Source organism: Dipodomys merriami, unplaced genomic scaffold (assembly GCF_024711535.1).
Source record: "Dipodomys merriami isolate MVZ:Mamm:240054 unplaced genomic scaffold, mDipMer1.0.p SCAF_25, whole genome shotgun sequence".
Taxonomy (NCBI): domain Eukaryota; kingdom Metazoa; phylum Chordata; class Mammalia; order Rodentia; family Heteromyidae; genus Dipodomys; species Dipodomys merriami.
In genome coordinates, this window is record NW_027203937.1 from 23,768,451 (window position 1) to 23,794,024 (window position 25,574).

At 42.4% G+C, this 25,574-nt stretch overlaps 1 protein-coding gene across 3 annotated transcripts in view; it reads left to right on the top strand.

The window, feature by feature from the left end:
- Window positions 1–25,574, top strand: part of Znf143 (zinc finger protein 143) — a 46,695-nt gene that overhangs the window by 5,705 nt on the left and 15,416 nt on the right. Inside the window, exons 2-11 of one of the 3 annotated variants that reach the window (XM_070035285.1) lie at window positions 2,832–2,946; window positions 3,260–3,352; window positions 4,981–5,064; window positions 6,508–6,591; window positions 7,916–8,112; window positions 11,838–11,912; window positions 16,620–16,739; window positions 20,917–20,992; window positions 23,232–23,357; window positions 24,042–24,221. In XM_070035285.1, the coding sequence (XP_069891386.1) occupies window positions 2,832–2,946; window positions 3,260–3,352; window positions 4,981–5,064; window positions 6,508–6,591; window positions 7,916–8,112; window positions 11,838–11,912; window positions 16,620–16,739; window positions 20,917–20,992; window positions 23,232–23,357; window positions 24,042–24,221 (1,150 nt within the window). Of the gene's footprint in view, window positions 1–2,827; window positions 2,947–3,259; window positions 3,353–4,980; window positions 5,065–6,507; window positions 6,592–7,915; window positions 8,113–11,837; window positions 11,913–16,619; window positions 16,740–20,916; window positions 20,993–23,231; window positions 23,358–24,041; window positions 24,222–25,574 lie in introns of all 3 variants that reach the window. The other 2 variants (XM_070035283.1, XM_070035284.1) reach the window with 2 other exon arrangements.

Here is a 25,574-nt window from a genome sequence, read left to right on the forward strand (position 1 = left end):
ATGAAAAACATGAATGTAGTCAGTCTACATTTATTCTTTTGCTATTAGGTGGAGTACCCTGCCCCTGTGTTCAAGCCCCATTCCCCCCACCAAAAAAGGGATGGGAGAGAAAGCTTAGGAATATAGAAATTTAAAGTGTACGTTTCTTTAATGGAATGCTTCACATCATATCATATTGATCTGTCTCATTCGTTGAACATTCACTCTTTGTATTGCTGAGTAGAATGCTAGTGCTCACCGTGCACAGGATCATGAGTTCAGTTCAGGAAACATAAAAAGGGTGAGGGACAGATATAACCTGAAGTTTTCCACTGTCCTATAATGTTTTTCATTGTCATTCACCTATTCTTGCTGCTCACTAGTCATTCTACCACTTGAGACACACATCTAAACTAACGATCTGTATAGTTAAAGGGCAGAGGGCTGGGAATGTGGTAGAGTGCTTGCCTAGCATGCATGAAGTCCTGGGTTCTGTTCCTCAGTACTTCATAAACAGAAAAGGCCAGAAGTGGCACTGTTCCTCAAGGAGTAGAGTGCTAGCCCTGAGCAAAAGAAGCTCAGGGACAGTGCCCAGGCCCTGAGTTCAAACCCAGGACTGGCAAAAAAAAAAAAAAAAAAAATCACTGGCAGACTTGTAGATAGGAAGTTCGATTGAGTCTTGACAGTCAGTATAGGTGCATGTTTTTAGTTGATGTATTTCAGATCTGCATTTTTTTCAGTCAAGCCTTCTGGGCTCTAGTGGCTCATACCTGTAATCCTAGCTAATCATGAGGCTGAGATCTGAGGATCGCAGTTTGAAACCAGCCCAGGGAGGAAAGTTAATGAGACTCTTAATATCCATTTAACCATCAAAGAGTGGGAAGTGGAGGTATGGCTCAAGTGGTAGAGTATTAACCTTGAGCAAAAAATGCTCAGGGAGGGGCTGGGAAGTTGGCTTAGTGGTAGAGTGCTTGCCTTGCTTGCATGAGGCCCTGGGTTTGATTCCTCAGCACCACATAAGCAAAAAGAAAAAAAAAAGGGCGGCTTGGAAGGTGGCTCAGTGGTAGAGCGCTTGCCTTGCATGCCTGAGGCCCTGGGTTCAATTCCTCAGCACCACATGAGCAAAAAGAAAAAAGCTGGAAGTGGCACTGTGGCTCAAGTGGTAGAGTATTAGCCTTGAGCTGAAGAGCTGAGGGACAGTGCCCAGGCCCAGAGTTCAAGCCCTACGACCGGACCCAAAAAAAAGAAAAAGAAAAAAAAAGCCGGAAGTGGCACTGTGGCTCAAGTGGTAGAGCACTAGCCTTGAGCTGAAGAGCTGAGGGACAGTGCCCAGGTCCAGAGTTCAGGCCCCACGACCAGACCCCCTCTCACCCCCCCCCAAAAAAAAAAGCTCAGGGACAATGTCTAGACCCTGAGTTCAAGCCTTAGGATTGGCACAAAAAGAAATAAAAAAACAACAAATATATGTTAAACTCCATTTGTTTGTTTGTTTTTGCCAGTCCTGAGGCTTGAACTCAGGGCCTGAGCACTATTCCTGAGGTTCTTTTGCTCAAAGCTAGCATTCTACTACTTGAGCCACAGTGCTGCTTCCGGCTTTTTCTGTTTGCGTGGTACTGAGGAATTGAACCCAAGACTTCATGCATGCTAGGCAAGCACTCTACCACTGAGCCACGTTCCCAGCCTTTTTTTTGTCAGTCTTGTGCTTGAACTCAGGGCCTGGGCACTGTCCCTGAGCTTCTTTTGCTCAAGGCTAGTGCTCTACCACTTGAGCCACATCTTTTTTTTTTTTAATTTACTTTATTGTTATTATAGAGGTGAAGTACAGAGGGGTTATGTTTACATGAGTCACGTAATGAGTACATTTCTTTTTGTGCAGTGTCATCTGTTGCTGGGAGATTTTTGAAATTGAGATGCTTATTAGTTGAGAATCCCAAAGACATTATTAAAAGAAAATATACTAAGAAATATCTGTTAATAAAACTTTTAGTTGGTTATTATCTTTAAATATTTGTACAAAGGGGTTTCAATTCAACTTGTCAATTTATGTTACAGTGCATCTTGATCAATGTCACCCATTCCATCATTTTCTCCCACATCTATCCCAACACCACCCATTCCTCAAGTTACCTGGTTCCATTGAATACTATGACTGTATTCATCCACCATTCCTCTCTCTCTACCTACCTTCCCTTAAATCCTCTCTCATACAAAACATCTTCCTGGTACACATTTTGTTAATCTGTCAGTTAACCATTCAAAGGAGTTACACCATTAGAATTGTTAGTAAAATTCTTGTTTTGAGCTGAGGTTGTACAAGTCAGTAGTAGGATGCTTGCCTAGCATGGATGGGCTATTAGCCTTGTTCCTTGGCACATGCGTGTGCGTGAGTACCTGCATGCACACACGCATGTGCGTACACATACACACACAAGATAACATAGAGAATGAGTATGAACAGATGTTTTAGAAAATATTTTTGCCAGTCTATCACTGTACCCCTTGAGCCACATTTCAACTTCTGGCTTTTGGATGGTTGTTTGGAAATAAACGTCTTATAGACTTTCCTATCTGAGCTGGTTTTGATTCTTGGATCTCAACCTCCTGAACAGCCTGGAGCCCAGCCTTTCTACTTCATTCTTCTTCATACACACTAATCGCACTGAAAGCAAACCAGCCTTATTTCTGAAGCTTCCCTGTGCAGGTGTACATTTACTGAGCTATATGTCCAGTGCTACTTTTTTAGTCTTAAGTGAGATATCATCGTCTTTCAAATACCACTTTTAAGGTTCACAATTATTTGCAACTTTTTCCTAAGTATCATTCTTAAGTGTCTATATTTTTCTTCAAGGCAGAAAATGTTGTTAGCCCAAATAAATCGGGATTCTCAGGGAATGACAGAGTTTCCTGGAGGAGGCATGGAGGCTCAACATGTTACCTTATGCCTGACAGAGGCAGTTACCGTGGCAGGTGAGCATTCATTTAAGGGGATTGTGTGGGTTTGGAAATAACATTTATCTTAAGGAAAAATCTGTAACACTGTGTTTCTTATTTAGTGAGATCCAGCTCATACTAAGGCCTTTTTATGAGTATTGTTTTTAACTTGCCATTCATGTCATGCATGCTGGTAGAGTAGGGAAATACTTTTTCTAAATGCTAAGAAAGAGTCTTAAGAGTTAAGTATTATACCTTTTGCCTAGTTTTCTTCTTTAAAAAATAGTTTAATCAGTATATGTGTATGTGTATGATAGTATCTAAAGAAAGCAATTTTGTTTTATACTAGATGGTGACAATTTAGAAAATATGGAAGGTGTAAGCTTACAAGCAGTGACACTTGCAGATGGTTCTACTGCTTACATACAACACAATTCTAAAGGTATGTGTCTCTTACACAACCAGTTTGTTAATACAGTGTTTTAGAACTGTAAAGTTGGAGCCCCTAGTAACTTTACTACATTTTCAATTTCCTAAAGATGCTATATTGCATATGATAATTTAAAATTATTTCAATTGAACTAAAATTTTGTTTTGATAATTTAGGGACATCGTTCAAGATATTTGAAAGATATTTTGGGGCACCAAAATTAGTAGAGGAGAGCAGAGTAGGAAGTATCTCTGGTTTTTAGCCTCTTTCTTTGTTTCCTTCTTTGTTCTTCCGTGTGTGTGTGTGTGTGTGTGTGTGTGTGTGTGTGTGTGTGCGCATGTGTGTGCCCTCATAGTGTGAACTCAGGGTTTTAGCTGTCTCTTAGCTTCTTTGCTCAAGACTGGTGCTCTATTACTTGAGCATAGCTTTCATTTCTAGCTGTTCTTAGTGGTTAATTAGAGATAAGACTTTTTCTCATGACTTTTTCTGCTCAGGCTGGCTGAGTAGCTAGGATATACAGATAGAAGACACGGACACCCATTTTTTATTTTGGGGGGGTGGGGTGGTAGTACTACTGGGATTTGAACTCAAGGCCTTACACTGGTTAAGCAAATGACCTACCACTGAGCCATGCCTCCAGATCTCTCTGATATTTCTCTTAAGAACATTCTTGCTTTTTTTAAATTACAGTTATTTAAAGAGTAAAGACATTTGATTTGGGCTGGGACTATGGTTTAGTGGTAGAGTACTTGCCTAGCATGCATGAAGCCCACCCAGGGTTTGATTCCTCAGTACCACACAAACAGAAAAGGCTGGAAGCAGCATTGTGGCTCAAGTGGTAGAATGCAAGCTTTGAGCAAAAGAAGCTCAAGGACAGTGCCCATCAAGTCCCAGGATTAGCTTAAAAAAAAAAAAAAGACATTTGGTTTTGTTTGAGGAATTTTGTCTTTTATTGGTGTTTAGTTCGCTCTAGGAAATAGCTCGGTTCCAAAACTCCTTGTTTTTATGGAAACCTACCAGGCATAGACTAGGGTCTATCTACCCACCAGAGGTGAGAATGATAACTGGCTTCTTTTTTTTGGCTGGGGGGTCCGGTCGTGGGGCTTGAACTCTGGGCCTGGGCGCTGTCCCTCAGCTCTTCAGCTCAAGGCTAGCACTCTACCACTTGAGCCACTGCGCCACTTCCGGCTTTTTTCTTTTTGCTTATGTGGTGCTGAGGAATTGAACCCAGGGCCTCAGGCATGCAAGGCAAGCGCTCTACCACTGAGCCACCTTCCCAGCGATAACTGGCTTCTTATATCCTGATATCTTTCAGCTTCCTATGGTCAAGGTCATTAATCCTAAGAGATTTTGAAAAATATATAGAGGTTCAACCTGATGTAGGTTGCCGTATGCGCCACTCTTCCTCTTGAACTCATGTGATTGAAAATGGGAGGGGAGGAAGGATGGCTGAGGGAGGATTTTTTGCTTTCTATAGGATCACTGGATGTGTTATTGCATTGCCTCAGAACATTGAGGGAAGAATCAAGATGAACATGAGCTTAAGTAGTGTATGTTTTTATAGTTGCTATTATTTTGAAATTGTATAAAGTTTTAACTTTTCATTTGTCCTAATTTATTGACTTTACATTTCATTGCAGATGGAAGACTCATTGATGGCCAGGTCATTCAACTGGAGGATGGTTCTGCTGCCTATGTTCAACATGTACCTATACCTAAAAGTAGTAAGTGTTTAAGATACAACACAGGAAATACTCCTGATTGTCACATTCAGTACTTGCTGCTTCCAGTTCCCACTTACTACCTAAACTTATTCCTGATTTCTGGTCTTCCTTCTGAAAACGGAAGTCACTAGATGCGAAAGAGAGGATCTGTAGATTGTTTTTTGTTTGTTTTTGCTGGCCCTGGGGCCTGAACTCCGGACTAGGTGCTGGTCCTAAGCCTTTGTGCTCAAGGCTAGTGTTCTACCACTTGAGCTACAGTGCTACTTCCAACTTTTTCTGAGTAGTTCATTGGAGATAAGAGTCTTATGGATTTTTCTGCCCAGGCTGGCTTTGAACTGTGATTCTCAGATCTCAGCCTCCTGAGTAGCTAGCAGGTGGGAGCCACCAGATCCCAGCTGTAGACTGTTTTTATTTAAACAGGTCTTTTGTTCAAAGACAGTAGAAAATGTTGAATGCCAGTGGCTCATCTTTGTAATCCTAGCTACCAAAGAGGCTGAGCTCTAAGGAGTGTGGTTTGAAGCCAGCCTGGACAAGAAAAGCCCATGAGACTCTTATTTCCAATTAAGCATCAGAAAACAGCAAGTGGTGCTGTAGCTCAAAGTAGTAGAGCACTGGCCTTGTAAAAAGCTCAGGGAGGGTTGGGAAGGTGGCTTGCCTTGCATGCATGAGGCCCTGGGTTCGATTCCTTAGCACCACATAAACAGAAAAAGCCAGAAGTGGCGCTGTGGCTCAAGTGGTAGAGCGCTAGCCTTGAGCTGAAAAGCTGAGGGACAGTGCCCAGGTCTAGAGTTCAGGCCCCACAACTGGCAAAAAAAAAAAAAGCTCAGGACAGCACCCAGGCCCTGATTTCAAGCCCTATGACTGACAGAAAAACAAAAATTAAAAGATAGGGGTTGGGAATGTGGCTTAGTGGTAGAGTTCGATTCCTCAGTACCACATAAGCAGAAAAAACCGGAAGTCGCACTGTGGCTCAAATGGTAGAGTGCTAGCCTTGAGCAAAAGAAGCTCAGGGACAGCGCCTAGGCTCAGAGCTCAAGCCTCACAGCTGACCCCCCCCCCCAAAAAAATATATATATATCAATCAATTAAAAATAAATAAGTAAATAAAAGATAGTGGAAAAGAAATTATTCCACAGACCCCACTGTAGAGTAGGTAACAGTTCTAAATGAATCTATTGTCTGTGCTAGAATCCTGTGTGTCACTCATAGTCTTCTTTTTTCCCCCTTTCAACTTTCCACATCCTTTGTCAAACAAATATATTCTTATTTTTATCTTTAAATACTTTCTCAAAGCAGCTTTATTGAAATGGCTTAAATGTGCAGAAATTCATAAAGCAAGTGTCAGTTGTCATGATGTATTTAATGGCTTACTGACGGTTGTTGCCAAGTAAGTTAATTAGATGCTGGAACACATGAAATCTAAATGTAAGTCTTGTCCTTGAGCAGGGGACAGTTTGCGTCTAGAAGATGGTCAAGCAGTACAGTTAGAAGATGGAACCACCGCATTTATTCACCATACCTCTAAAGGTACGATAGCTTTGGAAACAAGATAGAATTAGGGAGAAATAGTAGTGTGGAAAAAATAAAATTTGCCGTTAGCTTCTAAAGTGTTTATTCTTTGAAGTACAAGGCAGCATATTTGGGCATGATTTAAGGAAAAACTTTCTGATAATCTGAGCTATCCAAGAACAGTTTGGAATAGCAAACACCTTGGACACTGGGATCTCAAGTTGGAACACCATAAACTGACATGAGTTCAAATCCTATTTTTCTCTATGTACTACTTTTTAAAATTTTATTTTTGTCAGTTTTGGGGATTGAACTCTGGGCCTGGGTGCTGTCCATCAGCTCTTCAGCTCAAAGCAAGTGCTCTACCACTTGAGCCACAGTGCCACTTCTGGTTTCCTGATGGTTTATTGGAGATAAGAGTCTCATGGACTTTCCTGCCCATGCTGGCTTTGAACCATCATCCTCAGATCTCAGCCTCCTTAGTAGCTAGGATTACAGGCATGAGCCACCAGCACATACTATTGCTTCTTAAATTTTTAAAATTTCCTAATTTCTAGCCAGGTATGGGAGCTCACGCTTGCAACACTTAACTACTTGGGAGGTACAGAACCAAAGAAATAAATTTCAAGGCCAGCCTTGCTCAAAGTTTAAGAGAGCTCATCTCAACTAATACAATGAGCATGGTGGATTGTACCTATTATCCCAGTTGTGTGTGAACTGTAAGTAGGATTGTGATTCAGGTTGGCTTGGGCATAAACCTTATTCAAAAAATAAAATAAAAAAGGCTGGAAATATGGCCCAAGTAATAGAGTGCCTGCCTTGCAAACGTAAGGCCCAGAGTTTAAGCAGCAACAAAAACCTCCTGCCAGGTGCCAATGGCTCATTGCCTATAATCCTATCTACTCACAGGCTGACATCTGAGGATTGCGGTTCAAAACTAGCCTGGGTAGGAAAGTCCATGATACTCTTATCTCCAACTAACCACCTAAAAAGCCAGAAGTGAAGCTGTGGCTCAAGTGCTAGAGTACTAGCATTGATCATAAATGCTCAGGGACAGCACCCAAACCCTGAGTCCAGAGTTCAAGCCCCAGGAGTGGCACCAAAAAAAAAAAAAAAATCATGATTCCTAAGGAGAGGAACTTAAATTCCCCCAAACCTCAGATACCCATTTGTACAGTGGAGGTGGTAAATGTAGCCTCAAAGGATTGAAAGAAGCAACACAAACAAGGAACATGGTCCCGTGTCATAGTAACTACTTAGTAAAAGTTCATTCATTTGTTAAATTTGTATTAGACTATTTATTGGACTTTTCATTTAATTTCCTTCTCATCCACCTCCCCAGATAGTTATGACCAGAGTGCATTGCAGGCAGTTCAACTGGAAGATGGCACCACAGCCTACATCCACCATGCAGTGCAAGTTCCACAATCTGACACCATCTTGGCAATTCAAGCTGATGGAACAGTGGCAGGGCTGCATACTGGGGATGCAACAATTGACCCTGACACCATCAGTGCTTTGGAACAGTATGCAGCAAAGGTATGATAAAGCCTCTGTTTTACATGAAAAGTAAAAAAAAAAAAAAAAAAAAAAAAGCATACTTTATCAAGAAATGAGCAATTAGAATCAAAATCAGACAGCATCAAAGAAACCATCGCTAGGCTCTGGTGGCTCATGCCTATGATCCTAGCCCCTCAGGGAGCTGAGATCTGAGGATCACAGTTCAAATCTAGCCTAGGCAGGATAGTCCATGAGACTTTTTTTTCCTCCAAGACCTGGGGCTTGAACTCAGCCTGAGCACTGTCCCTGAGCTCTTTTTGCTCAAGGGTAGCACTCTACCAGTTGAGCCACAGTGCCATTTCTGGCATTTTCTGTTTATGTTGTACTGAGGAATAGAACCCAGAGCTTCATGCATGCTAGGCAAGTACTCTGCCACTAAGGTACATTCCTAACTCTCCATGAGATTATTATCTTCTTTTTTTGTTTTGTTTTGTTTTGTTTTTTGGTTGGTCGTGGGGCTTGAACTCTGCGCCTGGGCACTGTCCCTGCGCGCTTCAGCTCAAAGTGAACGCTCTACTGCTTGAGCCACAGCACCACTTCTGGTTTTCGAGTGATTTATTGGAGATAAGAGTCTCATGGACTTTCCTGCCCGGGCTGGCTTTGAACCGCGATCCTCAGATCTCAGCCTCCTCAGTAGCTAGGATTACAGGCGTGAGCCACCAGTGTCCGACGATTATTATCTTCTGTTAACACCAAAAAGCTAGAAGTAGAGCTGTGGCGTAAATGTTAGAATGCTAGCACTGAGCAAAGAAGTTCAGGGATAACACATAGGCACTGAGTTCAAGCCCCTGGACCAGCACCAAAAATAAAAAAAGGGGGAGAGAGAGAGAGACTACCATATATTTTAAAAGAAGTAGAAACCAACCATGGTAGTACTTGCCTCTAATCTAAGCACTCAGAAATTTGAGGCAAGAGACTTAGGTTCAAGCTCCAACTAGGCTACATAGCAAGTTCCACATTAGCCTAGGCTACATTAACAAGATCTTTTCTCCAAAAGTGAAATGTACAAATATTAAGAGAGAAAGAGGAATGAGGTAAGGAAGAAAAAGAAATAGATAAGAAGAAAAGAAATAGATAACTGACAATTCACAAAAATAGATAATCAAGGATGGGTGCCATAAAAGAAGAATAAAGCATAAATAGAACTGATTTTGAATTAAGAAAGTAGAGATTAGAAAGAGTAAGGAAACTCAGTACTGATGGCTCATATCTATAATCGTAGCTACTTAGGATGCTGAGTTCTAAAGGATAGCAGTTAGAAGCCAGGCTCAGCAGAAAAGCTCACAAGACTCCATCTCCAAAATATCTAGCAAAAGTAGAGTCAAAATATGGTTCACACGGGCTGGGAAGTTGGCTCAGTGGTAGAGCGCTTGCCTTGCATGCCTGAGGCCCTGGGTTTGATTCCTCAGCACCACATAAGCAAAAAGAAAAAAGCCGGACGTGGTGCTGGGCTCAAGTGGTAGAGCTCTAGCCTTGAGCTGAAGAGCTGAGGGACAGCGCCCAGGCCCAGAGTTCAGGCCCCACGACTGGACCAAAAAAAAAAAAAAAAAAATATATATATATATATATATATGGTTCACATGATCAAGCACCAATAAAGCAAGCAAACTGAGCAAGGCCTTGAGTTCAAACCCCAATATTGACAAAAAAAATAAAAGTAAAGGAAAACAATCTCAAATTTTACATCACAGGGTTGATAATGATTTAGTATTTACTTTGTTTGGTTTATTTTACCAATCCTGGGGCGTGATCTCAGGACCTGGATACTGTCCCTGGGCTGATTTTGGCCAAGGTTAGTGCTCTGCAATTTGAGCCATACTTCCACTTCCAGCTTTTTTTGTGGTTAATTGGAGATAAGTGTCTCATGGAGGGCTGGGAATCTAACTTATTGGGAGAGTGCTTGCCTAGCATGCATGAAGTCCTGGGTTCAATTCCTCAGTACCACATGAACAAAATGCCAGAAGTGGCACTGTGGCTCAAGTGGTAGAGTGCTAGAGCAAAAGCAGCTCAAGGACAGTGCCCATGCCCTGAGTTCAAGCCCTCGGACTGGAAAAAAAAAAGAATCTCATGGGCTTCCCTGCCTGGGCTGGCTTTGAACCATGTACATATGAGCCACCAGTGGCTAGCTTTCTTTGTTTGAGGGGAGGGCATTGAGATGTATCTTGAATTCATGATCTCAAATATGTACCCCATTCCAGGCAAAATAGTTTGTCTCTGAGGTAGATATGGTTGTGTGTGTTTATAGTCCCAATTACTTGGAACATTAGCGCAAGACTGTTACTCTAGAAATTCAAAGCCATTGTAGGCAACATAGAAAAAAATAATCTGAGGAGTGAGACTGATAAAGACACATTGTGGCTGGGCGCCGGTGGCTCATGCCTGTAATCCTAACTACTCAGGAGGCTGAGATCTGAGGATCATGGTTCAAAGCCAGCCCAGGCAGGAAAGTCCGTAAGACTCTTATCTCCAATAAACCACTAGAAAACCGGAAGTGGCGCTGTGGCTCAAGCAGTAGAACGCTCGCCTTGAACTGAAGAGTGCAGTGCCAGCACCCAAGCCAGAGTTCAAGCCCCACAACCAACCAAAAAAAAAAAGACACATTGTGTTCATATATAGGACATGACAAAATAAAACTTGTAGAACACCGGGTGCCAGTGGCTCACATCTGTAATCCTAGCTATTCAGGAGTCTGAAATCTGAGGATAATGGTTCAAAGCCAGCTTGGGCAGAAAAGTCCCCATGAGACTTTAATTTCCAATTAAACACTCAAAAACTGGAAGTGTTCTATACCTCAAAGTAGTAAAGTGCTAGCCTTGAGCAAAAGAGCTCAGGGACAGTGCCCAGGCCCTGAGTTGAAGTCTTGTAACCAACAACAACAACAACAGCAACAACAAAAATCCTTCTAGAACAAACTGATGCTAATAAAATTTGAGGAACTGGGCACGGTGACTCACGCTTATAATCCTAGTTACTTGGGAAGTAGAGATTGAGGAATTGTAATTTGAGGAAAGTCTAGGTATAGAAAGTTGAGGAGACTTCCATCTCACTCAATGGCTAAGTACAGTAGCATGAGCCATCCCCATGGATATGAGGAAACAAGTAGGATGATTATAACCCAGGCTTGCCTAGGCATAAAGTATAACCATGGCAGCCGGGCGCTGGTGGCTCACGCCTGTAATCCTAGCTACTCAAGGAGGCTGAGATCTGAGGATCGCGGTTCAAAGCCAGCCCGGGCAGGAAAGACTGTGAGACTCCTATCTCCAATAAACCACCAGAAAACCGGAAGTAGTGCTGTAGCTCAAGTGGTAGAGCGCTCGCCTTGAGCTGAAGAGCTGAGGGACAGCGCCCAGGCCCAGAGTTCAAGCCCCACGACCGACAAAAAAAAAAAAAGTATAACCATGGCAAAAAGGAGCAAGAGGCCAGGCTCAGATAGTAGAGTACCTGCCTTGCAAGTGCAAGGCTTGAGTTTAATCCCAATAGCATAAAAAATAAAAAGAGGAAAGGGGTGGGAATTCAGAAAGATTAAATAAAAATAACATGGGGGGTGGTGGTCATGATTTATTTTTCTTGTATTCAACTTGTATATCTCAAAGGTCTTTGAGGGAAAAGGTCTAACTCAGTGGTAGAGTGTTTACCTAGAATGGATGAAACTTGGGGTTCCATCCTCACTGCCACAGGGTTTAAGCTTTCTTTTATTCCTGTAGGTGTCTATTGATGGAAGTGAAAGTGTAACAGGTACTGGAATGATTGGAGAAAATGAACAAGAGAAAAAAATGCAGGTATGTAAAGCTGGAGGATTTTTGTTCTTTGAGGGTTTTTCATTTTGTTTTATTATGAGGGTCTTTTTTTTTAATTTTTTTATTATTATAAAGGTAATTTACACAGAGGTTACAGTTACATAAGTCAGTTAATTAGTACATTTATTTTTTGGACAGTGTAACCCCTTGTCTTGCTCTCTTCTAGTTCATATAAGGATCTTTGAATAAATCCAGGCTGACCTTGACCTCACAGTCCTCCTATCTTAGCCTCCCACATGCTAGAGCTATACTTGGAGTCATCATTGTGCGCAGTTTATGAGACTTTTTTTTTGTTTTTGGGTCGTGGAGCTTGAACTCTGGGCTCGGGTGCTGTCCCTCAGCTCTTCAGTTCAAAGTGAGCACTCTATTGAATCACAGTACCACTTCCAGTTTTCTGGTGGTTTATTGGAGATAAGAGTTTCAGGGACTTGGGGCTGGGAAGTTGGCTCAGTGGTAGAGTGCTTGCCTTGCATGCCTGAGGCCCTGGGTTCGATTCCTCAGCACCACATAAGAAAAAAAAAGCCGGAAGTGGCACTGTGGCTCAAGTGGTAGAGTGCTAGCCTTGAGCTGAAGAGCTGAGGGACAGCGCCCAGGCCCAGAGTTCAGGCCCCACAAATGGACCAAAAAAAAAAAAGTTTCAGGGACTTTCCTGCCTGGGCTGGCTTTGAACTATGATCCTCAGATCTTAGCCTCCTGAGTAGCTAGGATTCCAGGCATGAGCCACCAGTGCCGGGCATGAGACTTTCTTTTGCCAGTCCTGGGGCTTGAACTCATAGCCTGAGCCTTTGTTGCCTAAAGCTGGTGCTTAACTTCATCCAGATTTTTGCTGGTTATTGGAAATAAGAATCTCCTGTTTGGGCTGGTTTCAAGCTGCAGTCTTCAGCTTCTCAGCCTCCTGAATAGCTAGGATTGCACGTGTGAGGCATTTTTCCTACACATATAAATTACTTCAAAATACACAGATTTGTACACATCAGATAATGGAGGTTGTATCTACCATGTGTCATTATAGTAAGTGTAATTTGACATACTTAGCTAGATAACAAAATGTAGTAGTTACCCTCAACCCCACTGGTCTCTCACTCAGTGATCCTTGGAGTTCTACCAGTTAGCTACCACTGGCCTGCGACAACCTGAGGCTTGGTTGGCTGACAACTTGAACTCTAGGTCCAGTTTGTTCAAATTTCACTTCCTAGCTTTTGACTCTGACCAAGTTATACTTAACCACCATGAGTCTCATTTTTCATATTTGTAAATCATTGATATAAGGAACAGATTATACCTTTTATATAAAATACTCATCACAGGACATCATGTAAGTACAACTCCTCAATAAAGGTTAGTTAACCTTTTTTATTATTGAGGTCACCTTGAAATTTAATCTTAGATTCTGTCCAATGTTCACCCCTGGGATTTGCAACTCCTTAAAATGCAGTGGTCTATAATGACTACTAGAATTTATGCTTCAGAAATATACTTAGGTCATTTTCTTGTATAATGACTTTTTTTTTTTTTTTTTTTTTTGTCGGTCAAGGAGCCTGAAATCTGGTCCTGGGCACTGTCCCAAAGCTCTTCACTACCACTTGAGCCACAATGCCAGTTCCAGCTTTTTCTGCTTATGTGGTGCTGAAGAATTGAACCCAGGGCCTCATGCATACAGGGCAGACACTCTACTACTGAGCTACCTTCCCAGCCCCTATAATGACTTTCTATGTCTTTGGGAGAGCTATGGCTTTTCTGAGTTCTCTCAAGGAATGACAGGACTCTTGAGTTCCTACAACTGCATGGGCCAGTAGCAGTAATTTCTTTATCCATTTTATATAGTAGAATGATATGCAATATTTTCTTTGCTGTGGGAATTTGACTTCTTCCAAAAAAAAATCACTGATTTAGTGCAATATATTCTTTTACTGGCAGGCAACTAGGCCCTATGGGATTTGAAAAAATCAACAGCGAATTTATAGCAGAGAAGTTATTAGAATTCTCAGAATACACATTAAACATAAATAACCATGAAGTCATTTTCTGAGCTGGAAGTGATGCTGTGGCTCAAGTGGTAGAGTGCTAACCATGAGCAAAAGAAGCTCAGGGACAGTGCTCAGGCCCTGAGTTCAAGCCCCAGGACTGGCAAAAATAAATAAACCGGGTGCCAGTGGTTCATATCTATAATCCTAGCTACACAGGAGGGGCTGAGATCTGAGGATCCCAGTTCAAAGCCAGGATGGATGGACTCTTATCTCTAACTGACCACCATTAAAAAAAAAAAAAAAAAAAAGCCAAAAATGGAGCCCTGAATGCTTTTTTGGAGCACAGAAGCTCAAGGACAGCATCTAGGAACACAAAGGAACAAAGAATGAAACTTGTTAAAAGTTATTTAAAGTGTAGAAGCTAGGAGGTGACAAGAAAGAGCTAAAGAGATGGAGTAATTTTGATCAAAGTAAATATATACATGTATAGGAATATCACAATGAAACCAAAGCTCCAGAAGAATAATTTTTGATGTGTGACAGTCTACATAGCAGGTTATTACAACACTATTACCAAAAAGCCTAAAGAGTCACTTGACACACCAAGGCTTGAAGCCACCTTAGGCCAAAAAGCCCACAAGATTCCATTCTCAATTAACCAGCAAAATAAAAGCTAGACTGGAAACCTTGCTCCAGTAGTAGAGTATTAGTTGTGACCAAAAAAGAAAAGTAAGAACATTAGACCTTGAACTCAAGATCTAGTACCAAGCCGGGCGTCGGTGGCTCACGCTTGTTATACTAGTTACTCAGGAGGCTGAGATCTGAGGATTGCAGTTCAAAGCCAGCCTGGGCAGGAAACTCCATGAAACTTATCTCCAATAAACCACCAGAAAACCTGAAGTGGCACTGTGGCTCAAGTGGTAGAGCCCTTGCCTTGAGCTGAAGAGTTGAGGGACAGTGCCCAGGCCCAGAGTTCAAGCCCCACGACCTACAAAAAAAAAAAAAAATCTAGTACCAGCAAAAATAACATATATAAAATAATAAAGAGGGGCTGGGAATATGGCTTAGCGGTAGATTGCTTGCCTAGCATGCATGAAGCCCTGAGTTCGATTCCTCAGTACCACATAAACAGAAAAAGCCAAAAGTGATGCTGTGGCTCAAGTGGTAGAGTGCTAGCCTTTAGCAAAAGAAGCTCAGGGATAGTGCCCAGGCCCTGAGTTCAAGCCCCAGGACTGGCAAAATAAAAATAATAATAATAATAAAACCATGGGGGAGGGCTGGGAATGTGACCTAGTGGTAGAGTGCTTGCCTAGCATGCATGAAGCCCTGGGTTCGATTCCTCAGTGCCATGTGAACAGAAAAAGCTGGAAATGGCACTGTGGCTCATATGGTAGAGTGCTAGACTTGAGCAAATGAAGCTCAGGGACAGTGCCCAGCCCTGAGTTCCAGCCCTAGGACTGGCAAAAAACAAACACCAACAAATAAAACCATAGGGCACCATTGGCTCATGCTTATAATCCTAGCTACTCAGGAGGCTGAGGTCAGGATCATGGTTCGAAGCCAGCCCAGGCAGGAAAGTCTGTGAGGCTCTTGTCTGATTAAATACCAAAAACAGCTGGAAATAGGGCTGTAGCTCAAGTAGAAGAGCGTTAGTTTTGAGTTAAAAAGCTGAAAGATAGCACCCAGGCCCTGATGCAAGCCCTAGAGCTGGCACATAAAACAAAAAGAGAAGAAAACCATTATTTAACTTTTATGATATCATAATTTTTGAAATAGATGGTCATCTTTAAAAAGTATTTAAAATCACTGCTATTCTTTGAATTCTTTTTTTTTTTTTTGGGGGGGGGGGTCCGGTCATAGGGCCTGAACTCTGGGCCTGGGTGCTGTCCCTCAGCTCTTCAGCTCAAGGCTAGTGCTCTACCACTGGAGCCACAGCGCCACTTCCGGCTTTTTTCTTTTTGCTTATGTCGTGCTGAGGAATCGAACCCAGGCACTCAGGCATGCAAGGCAAGCGCTCTACCACTGAGCCACCTTCCCAGCCCCTATTCTTTGAATTCTTATGGTATTATGTCCAGGAAAAAATAAAGATATATACAAGTTTAGACTGGACTCTCTAACATTTTTTACAGCTGACCTAAAGATTTTATTTTCATTACTTCTGAAATTTAAAATGCCTCTACATTGTTTTTGTATTCAAGTCTTAAAAAAAAAAAAAAAGCACAGTGGCTGGGAATGTGGCTTAGTGGTAGAGTGCTTGCCTAGCATGCATAAAGCCCTGGGTTTGATTCCTCAGTACTACTTAAACAGAAAAAGCTGGAAGTGGCAACTGTGGCTCAAGTGGTAGTGCTAACCTTGAGCAAAAGCAAAAAAAATTCAGTGCCCAGGCCCTGAGTTCAAACACCAACACTGGCAAAAACAAACAAAAATAAAAACAAAAAAAGTACAGTTACAGATACTCCTTGAGTATGTCTAGGAATATCTGCATACAATAGATGTTTTCTAAAAGAATGGAAATGGATTTGTAAGCTTCAGCTATGCATTCCTTTGGCTCCCAGAAGTGTCAATGACTATTCTAAAGGGGCTGACTTCAGCCATGCAATAGGAGGAACCTGATTTAGCATTATAGACATCCAGTGATGACCCAAGTCTAGAACTCAAATTACAGTTTATCTATCTTTTTAATTTCTATGTAATTTTAAACTTCATACTTATTTCTTTTTAGATTGTCTTACAAGGGCATGCAACAAGAGTAACTGCTAAACCTCAACAAAGTGGAGAAAAGGCATTTCGATGTCAATACGAGGGGTGTGGAAAATTATACACAACAGCTCATCATCTTAAGGTACATGCAAGAGAAATATTGTATCTAGTTATGAGAATACCCGTACAGTATGCTTTTTTTGTTTTTATTGCCAGTCCTTGAGCTTCTTTTGCTCAAGGCTAGCACTCTACCACTTGAGCCACAGCACTACTTCCACCTTTTTCTATTTATGTGGCACTGAGGAATCAAACTCAGGGCTTTATGCATGCTAGGCAGGCACTCTACCACTCAACCACATTCCAGCACCCTGGTATGCTTATAGTGTTCAAATACCACTGTTTTCTCCCACTTATGATACTGGTAGAGTGCTAGCCTTTAGCAAAAAAAGCGAAGGGACAATGCCCAGGCCCTGAGTTCAAGTCTTAGTACTGGCAAATCACAAAAAAAAGGTTGATATATTCACATTCAGACTCAACAAAGGGCTATATAGATTCTAGAAATGATTATTTCTTTCTTTCTTCCTTTTTTTTTGGGGGGGGGGTCCGGTCATAGGGTCTAAACTCTGGGCCTGGGTGCTGTCCCTCAGCTCTTCAGCTCAAGGCTGGTGCTCTACCACTTGAGCCACAGCGCCACTTCCGGCTTTTTTCTGCTTATGTGGTGCTGAGGAATCGAACCCAGGGCCTCATGCATGCGAGGCAAGCATTCTACCACTGAGCCAACTTCCCAGTCCCTAGAAATGATTATTTTTTTTAAATAATTGTACTGTATGTTCTTTATATATCCCTTATTCTACCATACTATGTTTCTTTATATATCCCTCATTCTAACATACTATTTGGCACATGGTAATTACGTATGGATTCAATAAATTTCAAGTACAAAATTTATATAATTATTTGATAGACTTGTTTATTTTTGTTTTGTCGGTTGTGGGGGCTTGAATTTGGAGCCTGGGTACTTTCCCTGAGCTCTTTTGCTCAAGGCTAGCACTCTACTAATTTGAGCCCAAGCGCCACCTCCTGTTTTCTGTTGATTAATTGGAGATAAGAGTCTCAGGTGCCAGGTTCCAGCGGCTCACACCTGTAATCCTAGCTACTCAGGAAGCTGACATCTGAGGATTGTGGTTCAAAGCCAGCCCAAGCAGGAAAGTCCATGAGACTCTTATCTCCAGTTAACTACCAGAAAACCAGAAGTGGCGCTGTGACTCAAGTGGTAGAGCATTTGCCTTGAGCTGAAAGGCTGAGGGACAGTGCTCAGGCCCAGAGTTCAAGCCTATGACTGACAACAAAAAAAGAAAAAGAAAAGAGTCTTGGACTTTTCTTGCCCAGCCTAGCTCTGAATTGTGGTCCTTGGATTCCAGCCTCCTGAGTAGCTAGGATTATAGACGAGAGCCAGCAGCACCCAGCTTCAGAGGTATTTTTAATTTTTGTGTTAACAGTAATTCTCTGGAATCTAGCAAAAGTTGGTGTTATGCTTAGTATGCACAAAGTCCTAGGTTCAGTTCCTCGGCATTGGAAAATTGTGTTGCATTCCAAGTATTTGGGCCAAATATTTTAATTTTAATTACAATAGAAAGCAGTTGAGTAGACTGACTCTCCGTGTTAATATTTATTGAACAATTTATAATGTATCAGGAAGTGTAAATTTAGCATCTTTGCAGTAGTGGCCTGAGAGCCTATCTTCCTCATATGGCAGTGTGTGATTTGGGTATGTTTACTAACCTTTTGATACCTCATTTTTTCCATCTACAAAATTAAATCCCTATAGAACGGTTGTGAGAATTAAATAAGTTAATACAGTTCATGTAAGGCACTAAACAGAGTGAAATGACATGCATGAAATGTTCAGTGTTTGTTGGTTACTCTCAAGATTACTCATTTTAGCTTGGCACTGGTGGCTCATACCTATAATCCTAGGTACTCAGGAGGCTGAAATCTGAGGATCACAGTCTGGGCAGGAAAGTCTGTGAGACTCTTTTTTTTTTTTTTTTGTCGTGGGGCTTGAACTCTGGGCCTGAGCACTGTCCCTCAGCTCTTCAACTCAAGGCAAGTGCTCTACCACTTGGGGACCACTTCAGTTTTCTAGTTGTTTATTGGGGATAAGAGTTTCACAGACTTTCCTGCCTGGGCTGGCTTTGAACCATGATCCTCAGATCTCAGCCTTCTGAGTAGCTAGGATTAGACGTGAGTCACTGGCACCCGGCTTTTCTGTGAGACTCTTTTTTTTTGTCGGTCGTGGGCCTTGAACTCTGGGCCTGAGCACTGTCCCTCAGCTCTTCAGCTCAAGGCTAGTGCTCTAGCACTTGAGCTACAGCGCCACTTCCAGTTTTGTGGTGGTTTATTGGAGATAAGAGTTTCACGGAGTTTCCTGACCGGGCTGGCTTTGAACCTCAATCCTCAGATCTCAGCCTCCTGAGTAGCTAGGATTACAGGCATGAGCCACCGGTGCCCAGCTTCTGTGAGACTCTTTTTTTTTTTGGGGGGGGGGGGTCCAGTCGTGGGGCCTGAACTCTGAGCCTGGGCGCTGTCCCTCAGCTCTTCAGCTCAAGGCTAGCACTCTACCACTTGAGCCACAGCGCCACTTCCGGCTTTTTGCTTATGTGGTGCTGAGGAATCGAACCCAGGGCCTCATGCATGCAAGGCAAGCACTCTACCACTGGGCCACCTTTCCAGCCCTGTTTTTTTTGTTTGTTTGTTTTTGCTTTTTGTTTTTTTGGGTCCGGTCATGGGGCCTGAACTCTGGGCCTGGACGCTGTCCCTCAGTTCTTCAGCTCAAGGCTAGCGCTCTACCACTTGAGCCACAGCGCCACTTCCGGCTTTTTTTCTTTTTTCTTATGTGGTGCTGAGGAATCGAACCCAGGGCCTCAGGCATGCAAGGCAAGCACTCTACCACTGAGCCACCTTCCCAGCCCTTCTGTGAGACTCTTTATCACCAATAAACCACACCACCAGAAAATTGGAAGTAGTGCTGTGGCTCAAGTGATAGAGTGCTTGCCTTGAGCTGAAGAGCTCAGGGACAGCTCCCAGACTCAGGGTTCAAGCTCCATGACCAAGAAAAGAAAGGAAGAAGGAAGGAAGGAAGGAAGGAAGGAAGGAAGGAAGGAAGGAAGGAAGGAAGGAAGGAAGGAAGGAAGGAAGGAAGGAAGGAAGGAAGGAAGGAAGGAAGGAAGGAAGGAAGGAAGGAAGGAAGGAAGGAAGGAAGGAAGGAAGGAAGGAAGGACTGCCCTGCTTCTTCACACTTTTAACTTACTTTGGGTACTAACTATCTTCCTGCACTCTGTTACTAGTTCTCTAGTTTATTGTACTTTTGGCCACTCTGGAAATACTGAAATTTCAATGTTCCCTTACCTTGTTTAAAAGGAGTCAAAGGAGTCCCCTTTAATATATACCATTTAGGCCTATATTGAGCTATAGTTTTGTGAAAAAGGTGTCTTTTGTTGTTGTTTTATTTATTTTTGTGCTGTTTCTGGGCTTCCCACTTCCACTCAGTTCTTTTGCTCATGGCTGGTGCTCTACTACTTGAGCTACACCTCCACTTCTAGCTTTCTGCTGGTTAATTGGAAATGAAAGTTCTTGGTTTTGTCTGGCAGGGCTGCTCTGAACTTTATTGTTTGTTTTGTTTTGTTTTTGTGCCTGTCTTGGGACTTCAGCTCAGTGCCTGATTGCTGTCCTTAAGCTTTTTTGTCCAAGGCTAGTGCTCTGTCTCTTGAGTCATAGCTCTACCTCCGAATTATGGAATTTCCTGCCCTAGCTGGCTTTTGAAGCATGGCCCTAAGATTTCAGCCTCCTGAGGTTTAATGAGGGCCATGAGCCACCAGCTCTTGGCTGGCTTTGAACTTTGATCCTCAGTACTCTGCCTCCTCCTCAGTACCTAGGATAGGCATAGGCATGAGCCACTGGTGCCTGGCTGTCTTAAAAAAAAAAAAAAATGTACTAAGCCAGCCACTGATTATGCATGCCTATAATCCTAGCTACTCTAGAAGCTGAGATCTAGAGGATCAAAATTTGAAGGCAGCTTGGGCTCAGCTATTTACCAGATTTCATCTCCAAAATAACCAGCAAAAGCAAAGCTTGGAGGCATGGCTCAAGTTGTAGAACACTGCCAAGTGAGTATAAGGCCCTGAGTTCAAACCCTGATACTGGCAAAAACAAGCAAAAACCCAAGTCATCAGTGAGAGAAAAAAGTAGTCCTGTGTTGAGATCATCTTAACCTAAGAATGTATAAAGAAAATATAATTGTGCTTATATTTTAATAACAGGTCCATGAGAGGTCACACACAGGAGACCGGCCTTATCAGTGTGAGCATGCGGGCTGTGGGAAAGCATTTGCAACAGGTAAAAACATAAATTTTTGTTTATTGGTTCTAAAGGAGAACTGAGCATACAGGCTAGAGGCAGGAACTCTCATGTCTACAGAAGCACATGAGGTTTTTAGCTTCTCTCAAGGCTGGCACTCTACCATTTGAACCTCACCTCACTTCACAACCTACTTTAAAAAAAAAAAGCAGGAAAAATAAAACCAAGTTTTAGAAGGTGACCTTTCAGTTTAATTAATACAGGCACCTTGAGTATGGAGAAATTGGGACTTAGTTGGCCAGGGCCACTCTCGGGACTCATGTGGTGGAGCTTAGACTTGATTAAGCCTCCTGCCTTCCATTTCTCATTTTTATCTTAATTCTACTTTAAGCTTTGGGAGTATGAGTTATGAGTAACATTGGATAAAATTAGGGCATTTTTAAAAGGATGAGTCAGCTGGGTGATGGTGGCTCATGCCCATAATTCTTTCTACTCAAGGGGCTGGGAAGGTGGCTCAGTGGTAGAGTGCCTGCCTTGCATGCATGAGGCCCTGGGTTCGATTCCTCAGCACCACATAAGCAGAAAAAAAAGCCAGAAGTGGTGCTGTGGCTCAAGTGGTAGAGCGCCAGCCTTGAGCTGAAGAGCTGAGGGACAGCGCCCAAGCCCAGAGTTCAGGCCCATGACTGGACCCAAAAAAAAAAAAAAAAGTACCATAATTCTTTCTACTCAAGAGGCTGAGATCTGTGGATTGTGATTCACAGCCACAATTAACCAATTAACCTCCAAAAAGCCAAAGTAGAAAGGTAACTCAAGTGGTATAATGCTAGCTTTGAGCTGAAAAATCTCAGGGACAGTACAAGGCCTTGGGTTCAAGACCCCAGGACTGGCACACACAAAAAAGTGGGAGGAGCTGGTGGCTCACATCTGTAATCCTAGTTATTCAGGAGGCTAAGATCTGAGGATTACAGTTCAAAGCCAATCAGTCTGGGCAGGAAAAGTCCATGAGACTATTTATCTCCAATTAACCACCAGAAAACCGGAAATGGCCAACAAAAAAAAAAAAAGAAAAGAAAGGGCTAGGTGCTGGTGGCTCACAATATAATCTTTGCTATGTAGGAGGGTGAGATCTGATGATCAAGGTTTGAAGCCAGCCAGACAGGAAAATCTTTGAGACTTTTTTTTTTAACCAGTCCTGGGGCTTGAACTCAGGGCCTGAGCTTCTTTTTGTTCAAGGCTAGCACTCTACCACTTGAGCCACAACACCACTTCGGGCTTTTTCCATTTATGTGTTACTGAGGAATCACATCTAGGGCTTCATGCATGCTAAGCAAGCACTGTCACTAAGCCACATTCCCAGCCCTGTGGGATTTATCTACAGTTAATCATAGAAAAAGCTGGAAGTAAAGTTGTGCCTCAAGTGATAGAGTGCTAGCTTTGAGCAAAAATAATACCCAGGCCCCTAGTTTAAGCCCCAGGACTGGCAAAAAATAAAAAGGAAAAAGGAAGAGATCACATCATTTTCTAAACAAAGATAAAATATTGAGTTTTTGGCATGACAGGCCTGAGCTCAATATTTTCTCATGCATTTTTAGTAGTTTTTCCACTGAATTTGCCCAGTATTTTGCCCTTATTATTTAACACACACACACACACAGGTACGCATGCACATGTGCACATGTCTGTAATTCTAGCTACTCAGAAGGCTGAGATCAGAGGATCAAGGTTCAAAGCCAGCTTTGAACCGTTTTTTCTTTTTCTTCTTCTTCTTTTTTTTTTGCCAGTCCTGGGGCTTGAACTTAGCGCCTGGGCTCTGTCCCTCAGCCTCTCAGTGCTCAAGGCTATTGCTCTACCACTTGAGCCACAGTGCCTCTTCTGGTCTTTTCTGTTTATGTGGTGCTGAGGAATGTTAAACCCAAGGCTTCATGCATGCTAGGCAAGCACTCTACCACTAAGCCACATGCCCAGCCTCCACAAGACGCTTATCTCCAATTAACCATCAGAAAACAGGCAATGGTTCTGTGGCTCAAAGTGGGAGACTAGCAGCCTTGAGCAGAAAAACTCAGGAACAATTCCAAGCCTTGAGTTCAAGTATCATGGCCAACACAAAAAAAAAAGGTCTCGGATTTGTCTGTCGAGACTGACTCTGAACAGCACTTTTTCATATCTCAGCCTCCTGAGAAGGTAGGATCATAAGTGCCCAGCTTTGCTATATTTGTAATTGCTTTATCCCAGTCTGCTTGTTTAGAGAAGTATTAATTTTTTGGAATTTCCCTTAAAGGTTATGGATTAAAAAGTCATTTTAGAACTCATACTGGAGAAAAGCCATATCGATGTTCAGAAGATAATTGTACTAAATCTTTCAAAACTTCAGGAGATCTACAGAAACATATCAGAACCCATACAGGTACTGATGAGAATAGAATATCATATATAGCCATTTTATGTGTGTCTGTTGGGTATGTGGGGGTATGTATATTTGTGTGTGTGTTGAAGGGGGCTTCTCCCTAGAAGTTGTTTAATTTGAGCACAAAGATCTCATAGGCAAAGGCTACTTCTTGCCTAACAGTTAAAAGCCTTTAGGTTCCAAGGTTATACAAAGCAAATATGAAAAAAAGTAGTATAATTGGCAGATTAATGTTTTCATAAATTTATATGTGAAAATAGTAACATGTTCAGCATAATGTATATTCTGTCAAGGCAACAGATTATAAAAAGACTAAAATTAAATTTCTTTTCAATAATATAGAATAAATAAACTTTTAGGATATCCTGGAGTTTTTCTTAATCCTTATTCTTTCTTTTGTTTCTTTCTCTGTTTTTTTCTGCTCAATTTATGCCTATCTAGATGATTCTGTCTTGGGAAGTCATATAGTCACTGATGAGTTTTGAATGCTATTCAGCTTTCCTTATGAAAATTTAAGTTTGTAGTAGAAGATGCCTTTTCCAAGAAAATGAGAAATGCCCGAAAGGGAACCTCAGCACAAAAATGGTAGTTTTGAGTATGATCCTAGACAGAACTGAAGGATAAGACCTTCCAATCTTCTATGTGTTTTTGTACCATTTAATTTATTCCATTTTATATTTTCAGGAGAAAGGCCCTTTAAGTGTCCCATTGAAGGCTGTGGTCGGTCCTTTACAACATCAAATATCAGGAAAGTGCACATTAGGACACACACAGGAGAAAGACCCTATTACTGCACAGAACCAGGATGTGGAAGGGCATTTGCCAGTGCAACCAATTATAAAAACCATGTGCGGATACACACAGGTAACTGTCACACATCCATTCATCTTGTTTCAATTTGACTCCTGCCATGGTTTCTTCCAGAAACCTTTCCAGCTAATCTCTTCCCTCCTTCCTATAACATGACATGTTGGAAAGGGGTTAAGCATTTTTAAAGTTTTTCAGTTAAAAAATACTGTTTAGCCAGGCGCTGGTGGCTCACGCCTAGCTACTCAGGAGGCTGAGATCTGAGGATCCTGGTTCAAAGCCAGCTCGTGCAGGAAAGTCCATGAAACTTATCTCCAGTTAACCACCAGAAAACCAGAAGTGGCACTGTGGCTCAAGTGATAGAGCGCAAGCCTTGAGTTAAAGAGCAGAGGGACAATGCCCAGGCCTGGAGTTCCAGACACATGACTGACCAAAAAAAAAAAAAAAAGTACTATTTAACATTCAGATGTTTATTTGTTAATCATTGAGCATCTTTTATGGGCTTAACTGCCAGACACTAGAGATGCAGATGCAGAGGCTATTTATTTAGGGAGATAAAGTATACATGGACTTGCTGATTAGAGTCTCCTAGTATGTGAACACAATGCTATGGCAAAGTCAGGCTTTAGTGTAGTGGGTTTCTTTGTTTATGCTTAGAAACTGAGTATCACTGTGTAGCAAAGATAGCAGCAAACTCAAAATTCTCCTGAATGCTGGGATTACAGGCCTGTACCACCATGCCTGGCAGCTTTTTGAGGTTCAACCATGTCATAGCTCCTTTCCCCTCCCCTCCCCTCCTTTCGTCTTCACCTTCACCTCTCCCCTTCCCTTTCTCTTCCATTCCCTCCTTTTCCCCTCCTCTTCTTTCTTTTCTCCTCCCCTTTCCTCTCTATCTCTTTTTCTGTTGCTTTCTTTTTTCTTTTTTTTTTTTTGGGGGGGGGTCCGGTTGTGGGGCCTGAACTCTGGGCCTGGACGCTGTCCCTCAGCTCTTCAGCTTAAGGCTAGCGCTCTACCACTTGAGCCACAGTGCCACTTCCAGCTTTTTTCTTTTTGCTTATGTGGTGCTGAGGAATCAAACCCAGGGCCTCAGGCATGCAAGGCACGCGCTCTACCACTGAGCCATCTTCCCAGCCCGCTTTTTTTTTTCTTTGGTCAGCCATGAGGCTTGAACTCAGCCTGGACGCTGTCCCTCAGCTCTTCAGCTCAAGACTAGCACTCTACCACTTGAGCCACAGTGCCACTTCCAGTTTTCTGGTTTTTTTAGAGTCTCACAGGCTGGGCACTGGTGGCTCATACCTGTAATACTAGCTACTCAGGAGGCTGAGATCTGAGGATCATGGTTCAAAGCCAGCCCAGGCAGGAAAGTCTGTGAGACTCTTATCTCCAATAAACCACTAGAAAACTGGAAGT